This window comes from Trachypithecus francoisi, unplaced genomic scaffold, assembly GCF_009764315.1.
Source record: "Trachypithecus francoisi isolate TF-2019V2 unplaced genomic scaffold, Tfra_2.0 Lachesis_group19, whole genome shotgun sequence".
Classification (NCBI taxonomy): domain Eukaryota; kingdom Metazoa; phylum Chordata; class Mammalia; order Primates; family Cercopithecidae; genus Trachypithecus; species Trachypithecus francoisi.
This window is the reverse complement of record NW_022681464.1, coordinates 5,958,118-5,977,943: the sequence shown is the minus strand read 5'-3', so window position 1 is coordinate 5,977,943 and position 19,826 is coordinate 5,958,118. Positions and strand designations below refer to the sequence as shown.

At 44.2% G+C, this 19,826-nt stretch overlaps 1 protein-coding gene across 2 annotated transcripts in view; it reads left to right on the top strand.

Moving 5' to 3' along the window:
* LIPG (lipase G, endothelial type) overlaps positions 1–6,276 on the top strand; it is a 28,582-nt gene extending 22,306 nt beyond the window's left edge. For both annotated transcript variants that reach the window (XM_033177769.1, XM_033177768.1), the window contains exons 9-10: positions 1,796–1,900; positions 5,585–6,276. In XM_033177769.1, coding sequence (XP_033033660.1) covers positions 1,796–1,900; positions 5,585–5,606 — 127 coding nt within the window. In that variant the 3' untranslated portion in view covers positions 5,607–6,276. The remainder of the gene's footprint in view (positions 1–1,795; positions 1,901–5,584) is intronic.
* Positions 6,277–19,826: the final 13,550 nt, after the last annotated feature.

The following is a 19,826-nucleotide window of genomic DNA, read 5'->3' as shown; positions in this document are numbered from 1 at the left end:
TCTACCCTTCTTCTTTCAAACCCAATATAACTACTATTTCAATACTAACAAATGTTAGTGTGTTTCCTTCCATCATGTTTTTATACCATTAGTACTTTTTTTTTTCTTTTGAGACTGAGTCTTGCTCTGTGGTCCAGGCTGGAGTATAGTGGCACAATCTTGGCTCACTGCAAACTCTGCCTCCCGGATTCAAGTGATTCTCCTGCCTCGGCTTTCTGAGTAGCTGAGATTACAGGTGTGTGCCACCATGCCCAGCTAATTTTTGTATTTTTAGTAAAGATGGGGTTTCGCTGTGTTGGCCAGGCTGGTTTCAAACTCCTGACCTCAGGTGATCGGCCTGCCTCGGCCTCCCAAAGTGCTGGGATTACAGGTGTGAGCCCCCGCGCCCGGCTCCCTTAGTGCTTCTGTTTGTATACATAAACAATGTATAGAATTGTTTTGGATGCTTCTGAATTTTACATGAGTGGACATAATATTTTACAATTTGATTTTTTCATTCTAATATTGTTTGTGAAATTTATCCAAAACCTAAAGATCTAATCTATTCTTGTTTAACTCTGTATGTAAATCACCATTGCACAAATAGTTTTGCCATTGTTCTGCTGAATAAGTTAAGTTGTTATTGCTTCTTTGTAGTTACAGATGGTGCTGAGATGAACATCCTCTGCATTTTCCTCGTGCACATGTGTGTGAGGGCTGTTTTTTAGCATGTGTTCTAAACAGTGGAATTGCTGGGTTGTAGTATATGCATTCTCCAGCCTGAACAGATATGATTACATCTGTCTCCAGAGTGGTGGAACTAATTTTCCATCTTAACTATGGATGAAGAGTTCCCTTTTCCCTCCTTTTCATCCATGTCTGGTGGGATGTTCTTGTCATTTTGTTAGGTGTGAATGGGCCCCCTGCTGTTGTTTGAATTTGCATTTCCTGATTGTGCGTGAGATAGGCCATGTTTTTATATGTGTTTAAACATATAGGTCCTAAGGTCCTTAGGGCTTCCTGGGAAAGGTTCTTAAACTGTTCTGAATGGGGCTTTTGTCCTGCCTCAGCTCCAGGGTCAGGTGCCCCACACACTTAAGGATTACGTGGTCACGCTAATCACACGCCCTGAGCCTGCGTGGGGCAGCCATAAGTTACAGGGAAATGGTTATTAGGCCCTGATTCTTTCTTGTGGGTCTTGGCTGTCCGTTTGCTGAGTCTTTGATTTGGACTTGCGGCTGAGTTGCAGTTGCTCTTGCCAATGGATATTTACAGAGCACTGGACTAGAGGTACTTTGAATCACTCCATTCAAGTTTACGGTCTAGTGGAGAAGTCAACCACGGAAATCAGCAAGCAATTTCACATAGGGCATAAGGTTTTAAAATAAAAGGTGTTTTTTTTTTTTTAACTGTATGTTGCAAGAAGTAGCAACACTAACAAAAGCAATATTTATATAAGGACATACTTTGTAACCAGTTGAAAGGCCAAGGGAGGGTTAGGTTAATGAGGGCTCAGGCAGTCAGGGAGGCTTCTGAGAGGCTATGGCCTTGACAGGCAGGTGCCTTTTGGATAGACAGAGGGAAGCAGCGGGGAGAGGTCTGGCTGAGGCTGCATGAGGCTGCATCATGGAAGCTTCAACGTGAGACACAGTTTAGAGTCCCTGCAGTAGCGATGGGGAATTCTGAAGGCTTTTGAGTCAGGGCATGGCATGAAAATTTCACCCCTGCCTCCTCACCCATCTGCCTTGAATCCAGAAAGCACAGCTGGATTCCCCCTAAAGTTCTGGCTACATCAATGGTTTCTTTTCCTTCCTAGACTGACATTTTGTGCAGAAGACCCTGAGAACACCAGCATATCCCCAGGCCGGGAGCTCTGGTTTCGCAAGTGTCGGGATGGCTGGAGGATGAAAAATGAAACCAGGTAACCAGGACATTTTCATGTGTTCCACCCAGGACATGTTGACGTGATGATCTCCTAGCATGTGCTGGGGATGGATCTGGGTGCGAGGGACATAGCATGAACAAAACAGATAAAAATCTCTTCAAGAAGCTGGGCCGAGCGTGGTGGCTCACTTCAGGAGGCCGAGGCAGGCAGATCACCTGAGGTCAGGAGTTTGAGACAGCCTGGCTAACATGGTGAAACCCAGTCTCTACTACTACTACTACTACTACTACTACTACTACTACTAGTAGTAGTACTAAAAAGCTGGGTGTGGTGGTACATGCCTGTAATCCTAGCTACTTGGGAGGCTGAGGCAGGAAAATCGCTTGAACCTGAGAGGCGGAGGCTGCAGTGAGCTGAGACCGCAGCCTGGGTGACAAGAATGAAGCTCTGTCTCAAAAAGAAAGAAAGGGCTGGCTGCAGTGGCTCATGCCTGTAATCTCAGCACTTTGGGAGGCCAAGGCAGGTGGATCATGAGATCAGGAGATCGAGACCATCCTGGCTAACATGGTGAAAACCTGTCTCTGCTAAAGATATAAAAAATTAGCCGGGTGGGGTGGTGGGCACCTGTAGTTCCAGCTACTTGGGAGACTGAGGCAGGAGAATGGCATGAACCCGGGAGGTGGAGCTTGCAGTGAGCTGAGATCACACCACTGCACTGCAGCCTGGGTGACAGAGTGAGACTCTGTCTCAAAAAAAAACAAGAAAAAGAAAAAGAAAAAGAAAAAGAAAAAAAGGAAAAAAAAAAGAAAGAAAGAAGCTGACCTTTTGCGAGGAGATAAAGAAGCAAGTGAAATACTGTAGATATGATGTTGGAAGTGTTAATGTCTCTTCTGCATTTTGTCCTGCCTCAACCTGTAGGGGTTCATCGCACATGACCCTACTGGCATGAGATTGTCTCTGTAACTAAGTCCCTGGGTTGGTGCCCCTGCCTGCCATCTTTGAAGTATCTTTTTTTTTTTTTTCTTTTTTTCCTTTGAGACAGGGTCTTACTCTGTTACCCAGGCTGGAGTGCAGTGTCATGATCCTGGCTCACTGCAGCCTTGACCTTCCCAGGCTTGGGTGATCCTTCCACCTTTGCCTCCTGAATAGGTGGGACCACAGGCACATGACACCTCACCGAGCTAATTTGTGCATTTTTTGCAGAAACAGGGCTTCACCATGTTGCCCAGTCTGGTCTTGAATACCTTAGCTCAAGTGATCCGCCTGCCTCGGCCTCCCAGAGTGCTGGGATTACAGGCGTGAGCCACTGTGCCTGGCCCCTGCCATCTTTGATTGACATCTTCTCTGTAATAACTAGAGCTGTGGGAAGGTGCCTAAGGGCTCCTAGCTTCCTTTGGCCATCAGGTCAGGGTTGGGAATGGGGTGGGAGACAAAGAGAAGCACAAAGCGTATTCTCCTTTCTTAGGTTTTCTAGAACTCACGTGAGTGTGGGCCTAATTCTTCCACACCTTTTTTTGTTTGTTTGTTTGAGACAAAGTCTAGCTCTATCGCCCAGGCTGGAGTGAAGTGGAGTGATCTTGGCTTCCTACAGCCTCTGCCTCCTGGGTCCAAGTGATTCTCCTTCCTCAGCCTCCCGTACCTGGGATTACAGGTGCCTGCCACCATGCCTGGCTAATTTTTGTATTTTTAGTCGAGATAGGTTTTCGCCATGTTGGCCAAGTTGGTCTCGAACTCTTGACCTCAAGTGATCTGCCCACCTTGACCTCCAAAAGTGCTGGCATTACAGGTTTGAGTCACTGTGCCCAACCCCAATCCTCCGCCTTTTTGAGAAACAGAAATGCTCATGTATGTGGAGCTAAGTGAGACAAAGGGGTTGTCATGCTTCACTATCCCCTTGTCCCATGATGCAATCCATTATTTCAGATGTGAGGAAGGCCCATCTCATGGTGTGAGGCAGTGGGCTCATCCTGGGGAACCAGCCACATGCCTTCTAAGCCGAAACACCTGCTGAGGAGGAAGGGGACTGTCTCCCCACACCATGCCTGTCCCCACCCCTTGCTCTAACCAGGGTACTAGATAATAATAGTGTTGTGGTACACCTAGCACTTAGCTTGGGCCCAACCTGCACCCAGGGACTTACATAATGATGTTTATCATCAACCCCACTAGGCAGGGGTTGTTATCCCTGTGGACAGACGAGGAACCGGGGCTCAGGGAGATGAAGTTTCTCTCCCAAGGCCCCCAGCGCTGGCAGAGGGAGTTGAAGCAGGTCAGTCTACTCCAAAGCCTGCGCTCTTGAACACCGAGGCTCCATGTGCTCAGATGAATCACCTCGCCTCTGTCTGGGTATCAATTATCAGGCAGCTGTGCCCATGCTCCGGGGCCCCTGTGATGAACCGTTTGCCACCCCCGAGGCTGGGCTGCAGCTCAGCTGCTCTGGCTCCTGTTTAGGAGCTCAACATGACCACAACCACCATCACCACAGGACTCATGCCATCTCATCAAGGGACTCAGTCTAGTGTAGGCTCATACGATTTTCTACTATTATAACAATTGTAAATCTTTATGTATTTAAATGTATACATTTCAAAGTGTTTCCACATATATTAACTTCATTTCTCCTCCAGACAACCATGTAGACTGGACACACCCAGAAAAGATGGCTAAGGAAGGCTATTCTTTTTTATTGAGACAGGGTCTTGCTCTGTCACCCAGGCTGGAGTACAGTGGCAGGATCACAGCTCATTGCAGCCTCGACCTCCCTGGGCTCAGATGATCCTCCTACCTCAGCCTCCTGAGTAGCTTGGATTACAGGAATGCGCCACCATGCCTGGCTAATTTTTGTATTTTTTGTAGAGATGAGGTTTCACCATGTTGCCCAGGCTGGTCTCTATCTCCTGGGCTCAAGTGATCTACCTGCCTCGACCACCCGAAGTACTGGGTTTGCAGGCATGAGTCACTGTGCCAAGTCAGGATGGCTAGTCTTCTGATAAAGGCTAAGATATTTATTCTTCTTTCCCACTTTGGAATTCATATACCTGAGAACTCTATGACTCACCCTCTCACTACTAATTTTAGAAAACAAGCTGTCCTTTCCATTTCCCTCAAAAACAGCAGGAGCCCAAGTAATAAATGAACATTAGGAAGTCATAGCATCCTATGTAACATGTTCAGCATCCTCCGTCCTGACATGGATGCTGTTCACATGTTCACTGGTAAGGAACCCGAGATTCAGAGAGGTTCAGTGGTTTGTTCATGTAACTGAGACTGGAATCCAGGTCTCCCAGCTCTCAGTCTTGCCCGCTTCCTGCCAAGACAGTGTTTCTCTTGTATTTCTAGATCAAGGCAGGGAGGATGCTTTGATAGTTCTCCCCGCACTTGTGTGTCTGTGATTGTGTGTGTGTGTGTGTGTGTGTGTGTGTGTTGTGAGTGGATATTGTGCTAAATATGTCAATGCAAGAACTGTGATGTACTCAGCTCAGGGTCCAGAGAGTGGTGCAGCATGGTGTTTCTCAAAGTGCATTTGTGGCTTCTCAGGTTAGGGAGAGAAGGCAGCACTCAAGACCTTGTCCATTTATTCTGAAAGGAATACAGGTAAAATAGTCCTGTGAAGTGTCAGAAAGTTTGGCCTTGAGGTTGACAGAGCACACCCTGAATACAGGTTTGCATGTTTGCTGGTGCGTGAGCTAATGAATGCCACTCTCACATGGTTTCTTTCAGTCCCACTGTGGAGCTTCCCTGAGAGTGCCCTGGCAAGTCTTGCCAGCAAGGCTGGAAGACTGCCTGCTATCCAAGCACATGGAGGAGAGTTACTGCTGAGGACCCACCAATGGGAGGATTCTTCTCAGCCTTGACCCTGGAGCTCCGGGAACAACTGGTCTCCTGTGATGGCCGGGATTCCTCGTGGGAGGGGACTGTACGCTGCTATAGCTCTTGCTGCCTCTCTTGAATAGCTCTAACTCCAAACCTCTGTCCACACCTCCAGACCACCAAGTCCAGATTTATGTGTAAGCAGCTGGGTGCCCAGGGCCTCCCATGCACACTGGATTGGTTTCTCAGTTGCTGGGCGAGCCCGTAGTCTGCTTGACAAGGAATGCTGGCTCCGAAGAGGCCCTGTGTAGAAGGCTGTCAGCTGCTCAGCCTGCCTTGTGCCTTAGTGAGAAGTCCTTCCAACGGGAGCTGACTCTTGTCAGAATGGCAGGTCTGGTATCTTGTTCAGACCCTGACTGTTGGGATTCTTATGGGTTGCACTGACCACACTGGTTACATCTTAGCCATTCCGTCCTGCTCCCCAGCTTGCTCTCTGAAGCACACATAATTGGCTTTCTTATATTTCTGTTGTTCATTTTTTTTATTTGGAGATGGAGTCTTGCTCTGTCGCCCAGGCTGGAGTGCAGTGGCGCAATCTCAGCTCACTGCAACCTCCGCCTCCCGGGTTCACACCATTCTCCTGCCTCAGCCTCCCGAGTAGCTGAGAGTACAGGCGCCCGCCACCATGCCCGGCTAATTTTTGGTATTTTTAGTAGAGACAGGGTTTCACCGTGTTAGCCAGGATGGTCTCGATCTCCTGACCCTGGGATCCGCCCACCTCGGCCTCCCAAAGTGCTGGGATTACAGGCATGAGCCACCACGCCTGGCCTGTTGTTCATTTTTTAATTGAGCAAATGTTTATTGAACACTTAAAATTAGTTAGAATGTGGCAGTGAGCCTCTCCATTTGGAACCCAGTGGAGTTGGGATTTCTAGACCCTCTTTCTGTTTGGATGGTATATGTGTACATGCATGGGGAAAGGCACTTGGGGCCTGGCGGAGGCTATAGGATATAAGCATCAGGGACCCTGAGGCTTTAAGTGGTTTCTTCTTCTTAGTTATTATGTGCCACCTCCCCTGTGAGTGACATGTTTGATCACTAGCAGAATAGCAAGCAGAGTATCATACATGCTGGGGCCAGAATGATGGCTGGTTGCCAGATGTAACTGCTTTGGAGCAAATCTCTTCTGTTTAGGGAGATAGAAGGTATGACATATGTAATACACATCTGTGTACACAGAAACCGGCACCTGCCAGACAGAGCTGGTTCTGAGATTTAATACAGTGCTTTTTTCCTCCTTGAAATATTTTGTTTTAATACCAGTGCCTTTTCTTGTTGAACTTCTTGGAAAACCCACCGATTCTAGATCTTGATTTGAATTAATACACACAATATCTGAGACACTTACACTTTTCAAAAGATTTGTGTGTGCATTACCTAATTAGAGTAGGGGGAGAAGGGCAGCTATTGTTATCCCTATTTACAAAACCGAAGCTTAGTGAGGTTCAGTCACATGCCTAGACTTATATACCTAGTTAGTGGTGTAGCCAGGGAGAGGACTCAGATTTCCTGGAGGCAAAGTCTGCCTCTGAAACTCCATGAAGACGTTTGCAGCCAATTCCCACCAATATGCCCCAGATGTGAGACACACAAGGACTTTTTTGTTTTTTTTTTTCTTTTAATAGAGCCATCCATAAAATCCTAAGCCCTTTTATTAATGTATAACCAGGAGAACATCTGTGCCAAGGGGTTGGACTTTTTATGTCTGATATTCAGGAGGAAGTGTGATACCAAGTTGGGGAGGAAGAATGATTTTCTTTGTACTTAGGTTTTCTAAGGACACTATTTTAATCTGTATCATGCCAAAGTTGTATCACTGTTAAACTTCTGAAGACATAACCAGTTGAGTCTTAATTCAAGATATGTTCTTAAGCCAATTATGTGCTTCTCTTGTTTCTGTGATTGCTTTCTAGCCAAAGTGAAGCTTGTATAGGTTGAGTATCCCTTATCCAAAATGCTTGGAACCAGAAGTGTTTCAAATTTTAGATTATTTTCAGATTTTGGAATATTTGCATATACATAATGAGATATTTTGGGAATAAGACCCAAGTCTAAACACAAAATTCATTTATGTGTCATTTACACCTTATCCACATAGCCTGAGGGTAAATTTTGTACAATATTTTAAATAATCACGTACATGAAGCACAGTTTGTGGTGAGTACTTATGTGAGGGGTTTTCCCACTTGTTTTCTTGTTGGTGCTCAAAAAGTTTTGGATTTTGGAGCATTTCGTATTTTGGATTTTTGGATTAGGGATGCTCAACCCATATTATTGGCTGTACATCCTGGTCACTTCTGACTTCTGTTTTCACTCATGGAAGCTTTGCGAATTGAATTCTCAGTAAGTTGTATATTTATATACCTGGCTTGAAGCCTCAATTGTATATAATGATGCTTTTTAAAAAATGCTATTTAGAAGACTATTTATTTCTCAAGTGTATATAATGTATAAAAACAAATATACGGTTAGTTTTTACGTTAGGTTAACCAATTTCAAGATTAAAAGTTTTAAATAGTAAAATAATAAAAAATTATAAAGTTCTTAATGGTCTGGCAACTCAATTCTTGTTTTTTTTTTTTTTTTTTTTTTTTTTTTTTTTTTTTTTTGAGACAGAGCCTCTCTCTGTTGCCCAGGCTGGAGTGCAGTAGCAGTCTTGGCTCACTACAACCTCTGCCTCCTGAGCTCAGGTGATCCTCCCACCTCAGCCTCCTGTGTAGCTGGGATTACAGAGATGTGCCACCATGCCCAGCTAATTTTTGTATTTTTAGTAGAAATGGGGTTTTGCCATGTTGGCCAGGCTGGTCAGGCTGGGTTTGAACTCTTGGCCTCAAGTGATCCGCCTGCCTCGGCCTCTCGAAGTTCTGGGATTACAGGCATGAGCCACCGTGCCTGGCCAATTCTTAAAATTTGAAAGAATTATAGCTGCCCCAACGTAGAGCTTGACAAAAAGTTACTCTAATATAAGGCATATTCTTTGACACTCATTGTTGGCGGAAGTGGACAGCAATTCACTAAAGAACCAGAACAAGAACATCATTTCACTAAAGATGAGAAGAAAAATTATTTCAATTGTAGCAGCTTGAAGGTCTGAAGGTGGATGTTAGGAAGAACAGGGAGCATGGCTGGACATTGGGGAGCATTAGTGAGATTACTGGGTTTGGTTGAATGGGAACTAGATATCAGTGACCTAGACCAGAGGGAAGCTGATTTCTCTATTGGTTAAAGTCCCAGCTGGTAGTAAGGCTCTATTCTACAGGCCAAGAGGGGTGCAGGTTCTTAGTTTTTCACTGTGCCATTCATAGGGTATTCCTCACATCCCCACAGCCCAGGGGTCCCCCATTAGGTCCCCTACCAGCTGATGGAAAGCCAGAAAAGGGAAGGGATAAACAGTCTCCTCTTAAAGACATGACTGAGAAGTTGCCTACGTTCTATTGGCCGGAAATGAATCCATGGTCACATGACAGGCTGGGAAATACAGTCTTTATTTAGGGTGCCCATGGGCCCTGCTGAAGATCCAATTACTATTATTTATTTATTTATTTAAAAGTGATGTATAATAATTGTACATATTTGTGGGGTAAATAGTGATGTTTCCATACATATAAGGTATAGTGATCATATTAGAATAATTAGCATATCCATCCTCTCAAACATGTATCGTTGCTTTGTGTTGGGAACATTCAGTGTCCTCCTTATAGTTACTTGAAATCATATTTTATTAACTCTAGTTACCCGCAGTGGTATAGGACACTAGAACTTATTCCTCCTGTCTAGCTGTAACCTTGTTTGTTTTGTTTTGTGTGTGCGTGTGTTGTTGTTGTTGTTGTTGTTTTATTGAGACAGAGTCTTGCTCTGTCGCCCAGGCTGGAGTGCGGTGGTGTGATCTTGGCCCACTGCAACCTCCGCCTCCTGGGTTCAAGTGATTCTCCTGCCTCAGCCTCTCAAGTAGCTGGAATTACAGGCATACACCACCACGCCCAGCTAATTTTTGTATTTTTAGTAGAGACAGGGTTTCACCATGTTGGCCAGGCTGAACTTGAACTCCTGGCCTCAAGTGATCCACCTACCTCAGCCTTCCAAACTGTCAGGATTACAGGTGTGAGCCACTGTGCCCAGCCACTAGCTGTAATTTTGTATCTTTTAACAATGCTGTCCCTAGTTCCCCTTTCCCCCTACCAATTACTATTTATTAAAAGGGAAATTGGATCTTGCCATCCATTTATCAGGAATTAATTTTTCTCTGCTAAGGCCCGCGAGATAGACCAGAGTACCGTTTAAATGATTAAATCCTGTAGTCAATTTTTAGTAATCTTAAATTGATCTATGACTATGAAGTATAATGCATTACATCAGTTTGACTTTATTTCTGGTCTTAAGTGTGAAAACATTTTAAAATGAGAAGGGAGCTCTCTGTAAGGGGCTTTAATGATGGTGGAAACTCCACTGTCCATCTCTACCAAGGACATTCTGAAACCAGGCTTGATAATGGCTGTAGGGAGTTGGGTTAGACAATAAGAGGTAAGTTCTTCATTTAGTTCAGATGTCAGAGGAAAGCAGAAAATGGTGTCTCTAGCATACTAAAGAAAATTGTTGAAATTTCCCAAAGGAAGAGTCATAACCTGTTTGACTTCAAGTTCCTTGTTGGACTTGGGGGTTCAGTTACTAATTAAGAGTCAGGGGAATGTCCACAGCCTTCCTTTGACTCTCCAAACAAGCTGAAGCCCCAGCTCTTGGGAGAATGGATACAAAGTGGGTACTAGAACAGTCTTTGTCATCAAATACGGTATTTCTCAGATGTCACCTCTGTGTTCAGAGCTACCCTGAGCCCTCTGCCGTGTAAGCTCTCTGATGGCACGGATTTTTATCTGGCTTGTTTTCTGCCATTGTCTTAGAACCTAGAATAGTGTCTGGAACATCATGGGTGTTCAATGAATATTTAAATAAATAGATGAAGTTAGATATAAGAAACTAGGTGCTTAAACAGGCAGCAGGTAAAAAAAGAGCAGTTAGTTTGAAATCAGAATTCTTGGTGTGTCATCCAGCATTATGTGAGCTTTAGGCTAACTAAATATAGCCTTTCTGAGACTCTGTCTGCTCATTTAAGAGACAGAGACAATACTGCTTAGGGTTGCTGTGAATGTTAAAGGTACATGGTGAAAAAGAAAATATTCATGTTTTGTAAACATTTGAACTGATAGGAGGACAGTGTGAGACAAAGATACAATAAAAATAAAATCCTGGCTGGGCGTAGTGGCTCACCCCTGTAATCTCAGCACTTTGGGAGGCCGAGGTGGGAGAATCATGAAGTCAGGAGTTTGAGACCAGCCTGGCCAATGTGGTGAAACCCTGTCTCTACTAAAAATACAAAAATTAGCTGGGCCTGGTGGCACGCGTCTGTAGTCCCAGCTACTCCGGAGGCTGAGGTGGAAGAAATTGCTTGAACCTGGGAGATGGAGTTTGCAGTGAGCTGAGATCACGCCACTGCACTCCAGCCTGGGCAACAGAGTGAGACTCCATCTCAAAATAAAATAAAATAGAATAGAATAAAATAAAATAAAATCCTTTCCACATATATGTGGAATTTTATATATGATAAAAGGTGCCTATTAATCTTTGGGAAAGGAATGGATGGATGATGAGAAAGTAGGCTCATTTAATAAAGAGAAACAAAATTAGATCCCTATCTTAACATGCAACAAAGATGAATTGCAAAATACCCATTGGGTACTATGCTTATTACCTGAGTGACAAAATAATCTGTACAGCAAACTCCTGTGACACAGCATTTACCTATATAACAAACCTGCACATGTACCCCTGAACCTAAAATAAAAGTTAAAAAAACCATCAACCCCCCAAAAACAAAAATAAATTCCACCTGAATAAAGGTATAAATGTGAAAGTCATCATGTTAATAGATATTATGAAATATAAATTCAAACCCTATATAAAAACTGAAAAAATGTAAAATGTCACAATTAGCATAAGAAAATTTAAATAGAACAATGAATATTAAATAAATTAAAGTGCTAATAAAATGTACTCCATAGGGCTGGGCATGGTGGCTCACGCCTGTAATCCCAGTACTTTGGGAGGCTGAGGTGGGTGGATCACCTGAGGTCAGGAGTTTGAGACTAGCCTGGCCAATGTGGTAAAACCCTGTCTCTACTAAAAATACAAAAAATTAGCCAGGCATGGTGGTGGGCACCTGTAATCTCAGCTACTTGGGAGGCTGAGGCAGGAGAATCACTTGAACCCAGGAGGTGGAGGTTGCAGTGAGCCGAGATCATGGCACTGCACTCTAGCCTGGGTGACAAGAACAAAACTCTACCTCAAAAAAAAAAAAAAAATAGTGCCACAGAAACGTCCATCCAGCAGGTGGACAATTATCCTTTTGTCAGCCGTTCCCCTGTTACTGACCATCAGATCCACATTTCTTTTCCATCCGCCCTGGTACCCTGGTGCCCCCTTTCCTGGCCCCGTGACAGATTATGTGGCTCCAAGCATTTCAGCCCCTCATACCCGTCAAGTGCTCCATTTTCCAAATGCATTTGACCTCCCACTCCCTTAGCCCCAGCTCTCTGGTATTCTGTGTAGCTGACTTCCACAAGGGATCTGTTGAGAGCTTGTAACTGAACTGAAGTCATGCACATTGTCAATGGCTAGTAGGCCTTTACCTGGCCCAGAGTTGTCTGCATTGTTTAAAGAAGACGTTTGTTAATCCAAACTAATCTTTGATTTGCATGGAGACAGTACAGCAAATCAAAAGGAAAGCTTCCTCTCCCTAGAAAGCAAACTCAGAAAAAACAAACAAACAAACAAAAAACAAGAAACAAAAGGAAAGGTTCTTGTTGGGGTAGGGAAACAGTGGAGCAGGGCAGCCACCTTACACATAGGCTAGATGGGCTTGGGAATCTTTCTTCTAATCGAGGCCCCTAAAATAGTCCTGATTTTCACAATTGATTTCATTCCTTCCCTCCTGAACTTACAGAGCCTTTCAGTAAACACCAGTATTTGTCCCTCCCCGCATATGCCCAGTGGTTTCCATGGCAGCAACAGTTGCCATAGAGAGGTGAAGAGAGGTGTTGATGTCCTCTTTTATAACTGTGGGTTATCTATAAATTGGGGGTGGCCTCTCCTAAAAAAGATTAATATGTAAATCAAAGGAATAAGAATCAAACAAATATAAATCAGGGCTCAAGTCATTTGTTTTCCTAAACCTCTGTGGTTATCCATACTATTTAACCTTGACTTTGCTTAAATCATACCGGTGCGTGTGTGTGCAGGGGGAAGGGCTACAAGAGTCTGGAAGCGAGGACAGGTCTGAGCAGGTGAGGGCTCAAGCCCAGAGGCCAGCTGGGGCAGCAGGGAGCAGAGTTATCTGGGCCATTAGCTAATTATCTCAGCCCAGAGGAGTCCACACGCTGTGTGGTTTAACACCTTCACCAGAGGCAAATGGTTTTGGACTCACAAGAATTGCTCATGGCCAGAGGCAATGGACAGATGCCACATGAGAAAAGGCTGGTGCCAGGAACAGAGGCAGGCTTATCTCACTGGAATGGAGAAGCTAAAATGACATTATCTTTCCTTCTTCCCTGGTTATTATCCCAAGGCAACTTCAGTGGGCTTGTTTTGAAGTCAAAGCCTCAACTATTTATTGTGAGGGAGAGCACTCCATCATGACCTCAATAATTCATTTTCATTTTCCTGCCAGAGATGTCAGTCTTGCTATTTATCCTGTGTCCTCTATTAGACACACAGAGCTTCTTCCTTCTGCCTAGGCTGCCCCGGATTCCATGTAGGATTCTTTTTGATCAGCTAAAAAGAGGTCCTAGGAAATGATGTGGCTTCACAACCCTGGGGTTTGTTTCTCTGACTGTTGCCTCTCTCTTTCTGTTTTTTTTTTTTTTTTTTGGAGACAGGGTATCGCTGTGTGGCCCAGGCTGGAGTGTGGTGACACCATCACTGCTCACTGCAGCCTCGACCTCCTGGGCTCTAGCAATCCTCCCACTTCAGCCTCCCAAATAGCTGGGACTACAGGTGTACTCCACTATGCCTGGCTAAATTTTGAAGTTTTTGTAGAAATGGGGTTTTGCCATGTTGCTCAGGTTGGTCTCAAACTCCTGGGCTCAAGCAATCCACTCACCTTGGCCTCCCAAAGTGCTGGGATTACAGGCATGAACTATCGGGCCTGGCCATGCTGCCTCTGTCTCCTTCAAGGTAAACTTCCTCTTTCCTTCCCTTTCTCCCTGTTTCTTTCTCCTCCTCCCTCCTCTTCATCTTCTCCTTCTCCTTCTTCTTCTCACAGCTTTTTATTGAGTTATAACAGGCACACAATAAACTGCACACAGGTAAAACATATATTTGACATTTTGATACAGGAAATCATCACGAAACAAAAAGCATTACATTGAGATTGTGAACATACCACCACCAGAAGTTTTCTTGTGCCCCTTTGTAATTCTTCGCACTGCACTCTCCCCAGGTTATCTCTGATCTGCTTTCTGTCCTTACAGGTTAGTTGCATTTTCTAGAATTTTATATAAGTGGAGTGTACATACAGTATGTTCTCTTTTGTGTTTGCCTTCTTGTACTCAGCATATAATTATTTTGAGATTCATCCATATCTTCGCATGGATCAATCATTTATTCCATTTTATTGCTAAGCAGTATTCCACTGTATAGATAAATTACATTTTGTTTATCCATTTACTTGTTGATGAACTTTAAGCTGTTTTCAGTTTGAGTGATTATGGGTAATGCTACTATGAACATTTGCATATGAATCTTTGTATGGACATGCACTTTCATTTCCTTTGGGAGTAGGGATAGCTGGATCATATGGAATGTATATGTTTAACTTTTAAATAAACTGCCAAACTGTTTTCCAAAGTGGTTGTACCATATTACATTGCCACCAACAATGTATAAGAATTCCAGTTGTCCTATATTCTCTCCAACATTTGATATCGCCAGTCTTTTCAATTTTAGTCATGCTAACAGATATATCATGGTATCTCATTGTGTTTTAACTTGCATTGACCTAATGACTAATGATGCTGAGTATATTTTAACGTACTTATTTGCCATTGACATATTTTCTTTAGTGAGGTATCAGTTCAAATCTTTTGTCCATTTTGAGGGAGGTTGTTTGCTTTCTTACTGAGTGTTGGGCATTCTTTATGTAAAGGATATAAGTTCTTTATCAGATATATGCTTTGCAAATGCTTTCTCCCCATTTGTTATTTGTCATTTCATTCTCACATTAGTGTCTTTTAAAGAGTGGAAGTTTTACATTTTGATGAAATATAATTTGTCAATTTGTTCTTTTAGAGATGTTGATTTTAGTACTATCCGTGAGAAGTTCACAAAGACAAACACCTGGTTGGTGGGGAGGGGCGAGGGGAGGTGGGTCACACCAACCACGTGTTTGTCCTGAGAGCTCACCCCAGTAAACTTCTGCATACAAATCTCCATCTCAGACAGTATTCCTGGGGAATCCAACCTAAGATAGATGATTATTTCCTAATCAGTTTGCAACTAATGCAAGGACTTAAAAGATTGTAACTATCTATCTTCAGGCAGCCGGGGAGACTCAGGTATGAGAGATGGGAAAAACAGAAAGGCAGTTTGTCAGTGGCCCCAGATGGTGTAGAGTCCAAGTCACTTTTCTTAGTCCAAGGGGCTTTCCCTCTCACACCTCACATCACTGAGTGAATCCACCTGACAGTGGGAGGCAGAGAAAGCACCTGGCAGGCTTCTGCCTTCTCAGCATGGCAGGGACCTGGATGACACAATGGGGAGAGAGAGGGAAAGAGGGAGACTTTCTGTATAGGGCCAAGGGAAGCGGAACAGAGGCTCACCCACTGGGAACAGGGGATCACAGCACTGGAGAGGAACCCTGATGAGGAAGGTAGAGAAGACCACTTTGTAGCTTTTCTCAATTCCTGTTCAATGGGGGCAGAGTGGGAGATGGGAAGTCAGAGGAAATTGTACCAGAGGTACTATCAAATTGAACATTATGGTATTTTCAACATTATGGTATTCACACATTTTTATTCACCTATGGATGCTGATGAAACCCAGAGTGAACAGAACTGAGGGGTGGGCAAACAAGATCTAACAGATGTGTTTCCTAATGACTCTTCTTTGCCACAGACATTAACCAACATTGTGTCTTCCATCTTGACATAAATCTTGTCCTATTCTGTCCCAAGGGTATGTGCTCCACTTTTTTTTAAGTTAGAATAGTGCCTTCAAAAAAAAAACATGGGCTGGCCAGGCGTGGTGGCTCATGACTGCCCTCTCAGCTACTTGGGAGGCTGAGGCAGGAGGATGGCATGAGCCCAGTGGTTTAAGACCAGCCTGTGCAACATAGCAAGGCCCTGTGTCTAAAAAAGTTTTAAAACGAACAGTCTTGGGCTTCCTCATGTCAGTGAGCTTCACTTTATACAGCAGAGATATTTATATTTTTTTTGTAAATTTAATTGTAAAATAATGATGAATACATTAATTGTATTATAATGTCCTTTCACTTATGTTCCCTCATTTCACCTTTACAATAATCTATGTGGTAGGTATTTCTCCTTGGCAGAGGAGAGAGCTGAGTTCAAGGAGGTAAGTGACAGGTACTAGGCATCTTAATGAAAAAACTTGGATTTAAACTTGGGTTCACAGATACTAAAGCCTGAGCTCTAGATACATCCTTCCCTTACAAGCACTGTAAGAATTTGCCTTTCTGATGACTTCTCTAGTGAGTGTCTCTTTCCTCTCATGTAGAAATATGACTGGACAACGTAGGTCAGATGATTCCTTTATGGCCAGTTCTTACACAGACAGGCAAAGGGGAAATTCAAGTAGTATATGATATCTTTAGGTTTCATGCCTGGCTTTGGGGGAAAGGGGTTCTGATTTCTATGTCCTGCCTTGGGGAAGAAATTTGGATATTCATCTGTTATGAGGTGGGGGCCGTCTGCTTTCTGCTGAGAGCATCCATTTCGAGACTTTCTCATAAGAAAATGGACAGTGAAGAACCTCTCTCATGCGTCAGGCTGGTGGGAGATTAGCAGTTGCCAAGGTTTCCAAACTTGCCCAACTGGCTCTCTGGGGACAACCAGTATCACACACATTCCTGAAGAATGGCCTGGAGATGTTTTACCAGCAGAACCTCCTCCTGTGATGGAAAGGGACACCACCTGGAAAGAGGAGCAGTTACGGGAACAGGAGGTGCAAGGAGGAGGAATTTGTGAACTGAGTCCTGGACATGCTCCAGTTATCAGGTAGGCTCAGAAAGTTCTGGAAGTCATGGAAGGTCCAGCATGAAACCAGGCCATTTTCAGGCTAATCACGTTTAATCCTCACTGTACTGGTATGAGGCCAGTTTTTCTTTCCTTTATTTCCAATGGGAAATGGAGTCTTGGGGAGGCTGAAATGCCAACGCTTAGCAAATGTAAGTGGTGGTTAGGATTTGAGCCCCGGTCCTCTGACTCCAAATCTGTTGTTTTTAATCACTGTGTTCTACTGAATATAGAGTGAGGCAGGATAATGAATTGTATTGCATTCAGACCCATATTTAAATTATTTCTTCAACATTTGCTTAGTGAGGTGGGAGAGGCTGGTGGTGGGAGGAGGGGCAGGGCAGCATCTGGCACACACTCTTCACTCAGCAGGGTCCGCTAGGTCATGTAATGCTCCTCCCACCTTGTAAGACAGACCAGAGCTGTTCTGTGCTTACCTGAGCTTATTATTGGGAGACATCGTCTTTCCTACCTCAACCCGCCCATTAGAGAATCCCTTACAAGCACAAGCAGTTTGGACCCTGAGAGGTGGCCTTGTAAATGGCGTTGCCAGAAGGGTGGTATGCTGAGTTCTGGTTCCCCAGGCACTGCCACTGTTTCCCGTATGGTCAGGCCACAGGCCACCTCCGAGGGTCTCAGAAAACGAAACCCCAAAATGAAGGTCTCAGAATCAGCTCTGTCTGCCCTCCTGCTCCTCCTGTCTCTGGCCTCGCTCATTCTCCCCCGAGGCTAGTCATAGAAACTAGACTCCCTCTTCCCCAAGGCAGGTCATAGAAACCAGAACCCCTTTCTCCCAAAGCCAGGCATGAAACCTAAAGATATCATACACTACTCGAATTTCCCTTTGCGTGTCTGTGTAAGAACTGGCCAGAAAGGAATCGTCTGACCTACCTTGTCCAATCATATTTCTACATGGCTGCTCATACTAGGGCGAATCTAAGCATAAAAATGAACAGTTTCCACTGTATCTTTGGGTCATAACACCCCCATTCCAGAGAGGGTCCTGCCCAACCCAGGAGGAAGACGTGCTGCACAGAGAGGCCAAGAAGAATCCAGACAGGCCTTGCTGGGTTTCCCCATTCATTCCTTTTTTTATTTTTAATTATTATTACTTTTTGAGACAAGTCTCACTCTGTTGCCCAAACTGGAGTGCAACAGCACAATCTCGGCTCACTGCAACCTCTGCCTCCCGGATTCAAGCGATTCTCCTGCCTCAGTCTCCCGAGTAGCTGGGATTACAGGTGCCTACCACTGCACCTGGCTAATTTTTGTATTTTTAGTAGAGACGGGGTTTTACCATGTTGGCCAGGCTGGTCTCGAACTCCTGACCTCAGGTGATCCACCACCTTGGCCTCCCAAAGTGCTGGGATTACAGGCATGAGCTCCCCATTCATTCTATTAGCATTAATCCTACCCTTTTTGTCCAATCGTATTTCTACAAGGCTGTCTGTACTTTATTGAATCTAAGTATAAAAATGAACAGTTTCCCCTGTATCTTTGGGTCTTTATTCTGAAGGCTCCTGCATCATGTAAAACTGTGATCCAATAAATTTGTATGCCTTTTCTTTCCTCAATCTGTCTTTTGTCAGTGATTTCCAGCTAACTTTCAGAGGGTGATAGGGAAGTTTTCCCTTGGCCCCTGTGTAAACAATTGCCAAGAGGTTTGTTGGAGAGCTCCTGTTCTGCCTTCTGGCCTTACTCACTGTGGCTGCTGCTATGCTCTCCCCAGAGCTGGGCACCTGATGGGTGATGCTGGCCCCACTGGCCAAGCGGCTGCATACTGCCCCTCCTCCCTCTGGCCACACTCCCCTGTTGAGCAGTGGGGACCTGGCTCTTGTTTCCAGCCATTGCTACCTGCTGTGGGTGGCTTCCTCCCAGACTACACCTCCTGCTTCCCCTCAGAACGCACACATCCCAGGGAATCAGATGACTTCCATATGTATATGCTTTACTCTGGAGAAAGTTTGGATTACATGAAGATCTCCTTCAGGGAAGTGCACTCCAGGTTTGCACATCATGATAAATAAACGAGGGCTTCTCCACTCCATTCTCTTCTCTGTATGTCATCATCAGTGTACTTCATTAAGGCTGAAGTCCACAGCATTTTGGCTGAATATAAGTCCAACTGAATATTTTTAAAACTGTAATTTTATACAGTAATTCAGACACTTTTCCATCAAGGAGTTAGTAGTCTACCAAGAATTCAGTTCATGGTATGGTATAAATCTTTACTGTGCTCAAACCAGTTTTAACAGTGAGAAAACATAAGCTAAAAGTTTGTGCACAGGTAAGTATGGGTGTGTGAGAATAAAGGAGAGGTACAGAAATGGACAAAGATGACTGGAGGTGACTGGCAAGGAAGACCCAGCAAGAGCCTGCACCTGCTGGAATGTGCTCATCAGAATCCTAATTACTATTAGAGGAAGAGAAAGACAAAAGATCAATGTAACGTTCCCTGAGCCAGGACTAAACCAGCCTAGAGGCACTAAGGAGTCACTGATCCTGATCTGTGCAAAATCAGGAAGTGTTATTATGGTATTAACTGGTATAACAAGATTCACATGAGCTCTAAAGATGTGCAAATTATTCCATAAATAAAAGACTGTAAAAGAATACTCAGCTAGTGCTTGGAAAATGAGCTTGAACTTTTTGCAGGATGTCACAGGCCTTGGATCATCCCAACCTGAAGATGTGTACATAATTTCTCAGCCACTCCTGGTGGCTTTGCCAAAATTCCATGAAGGCAGAATTGGCTGACACTGCTGAGGAGTGACACTTCATGGTACATGAAG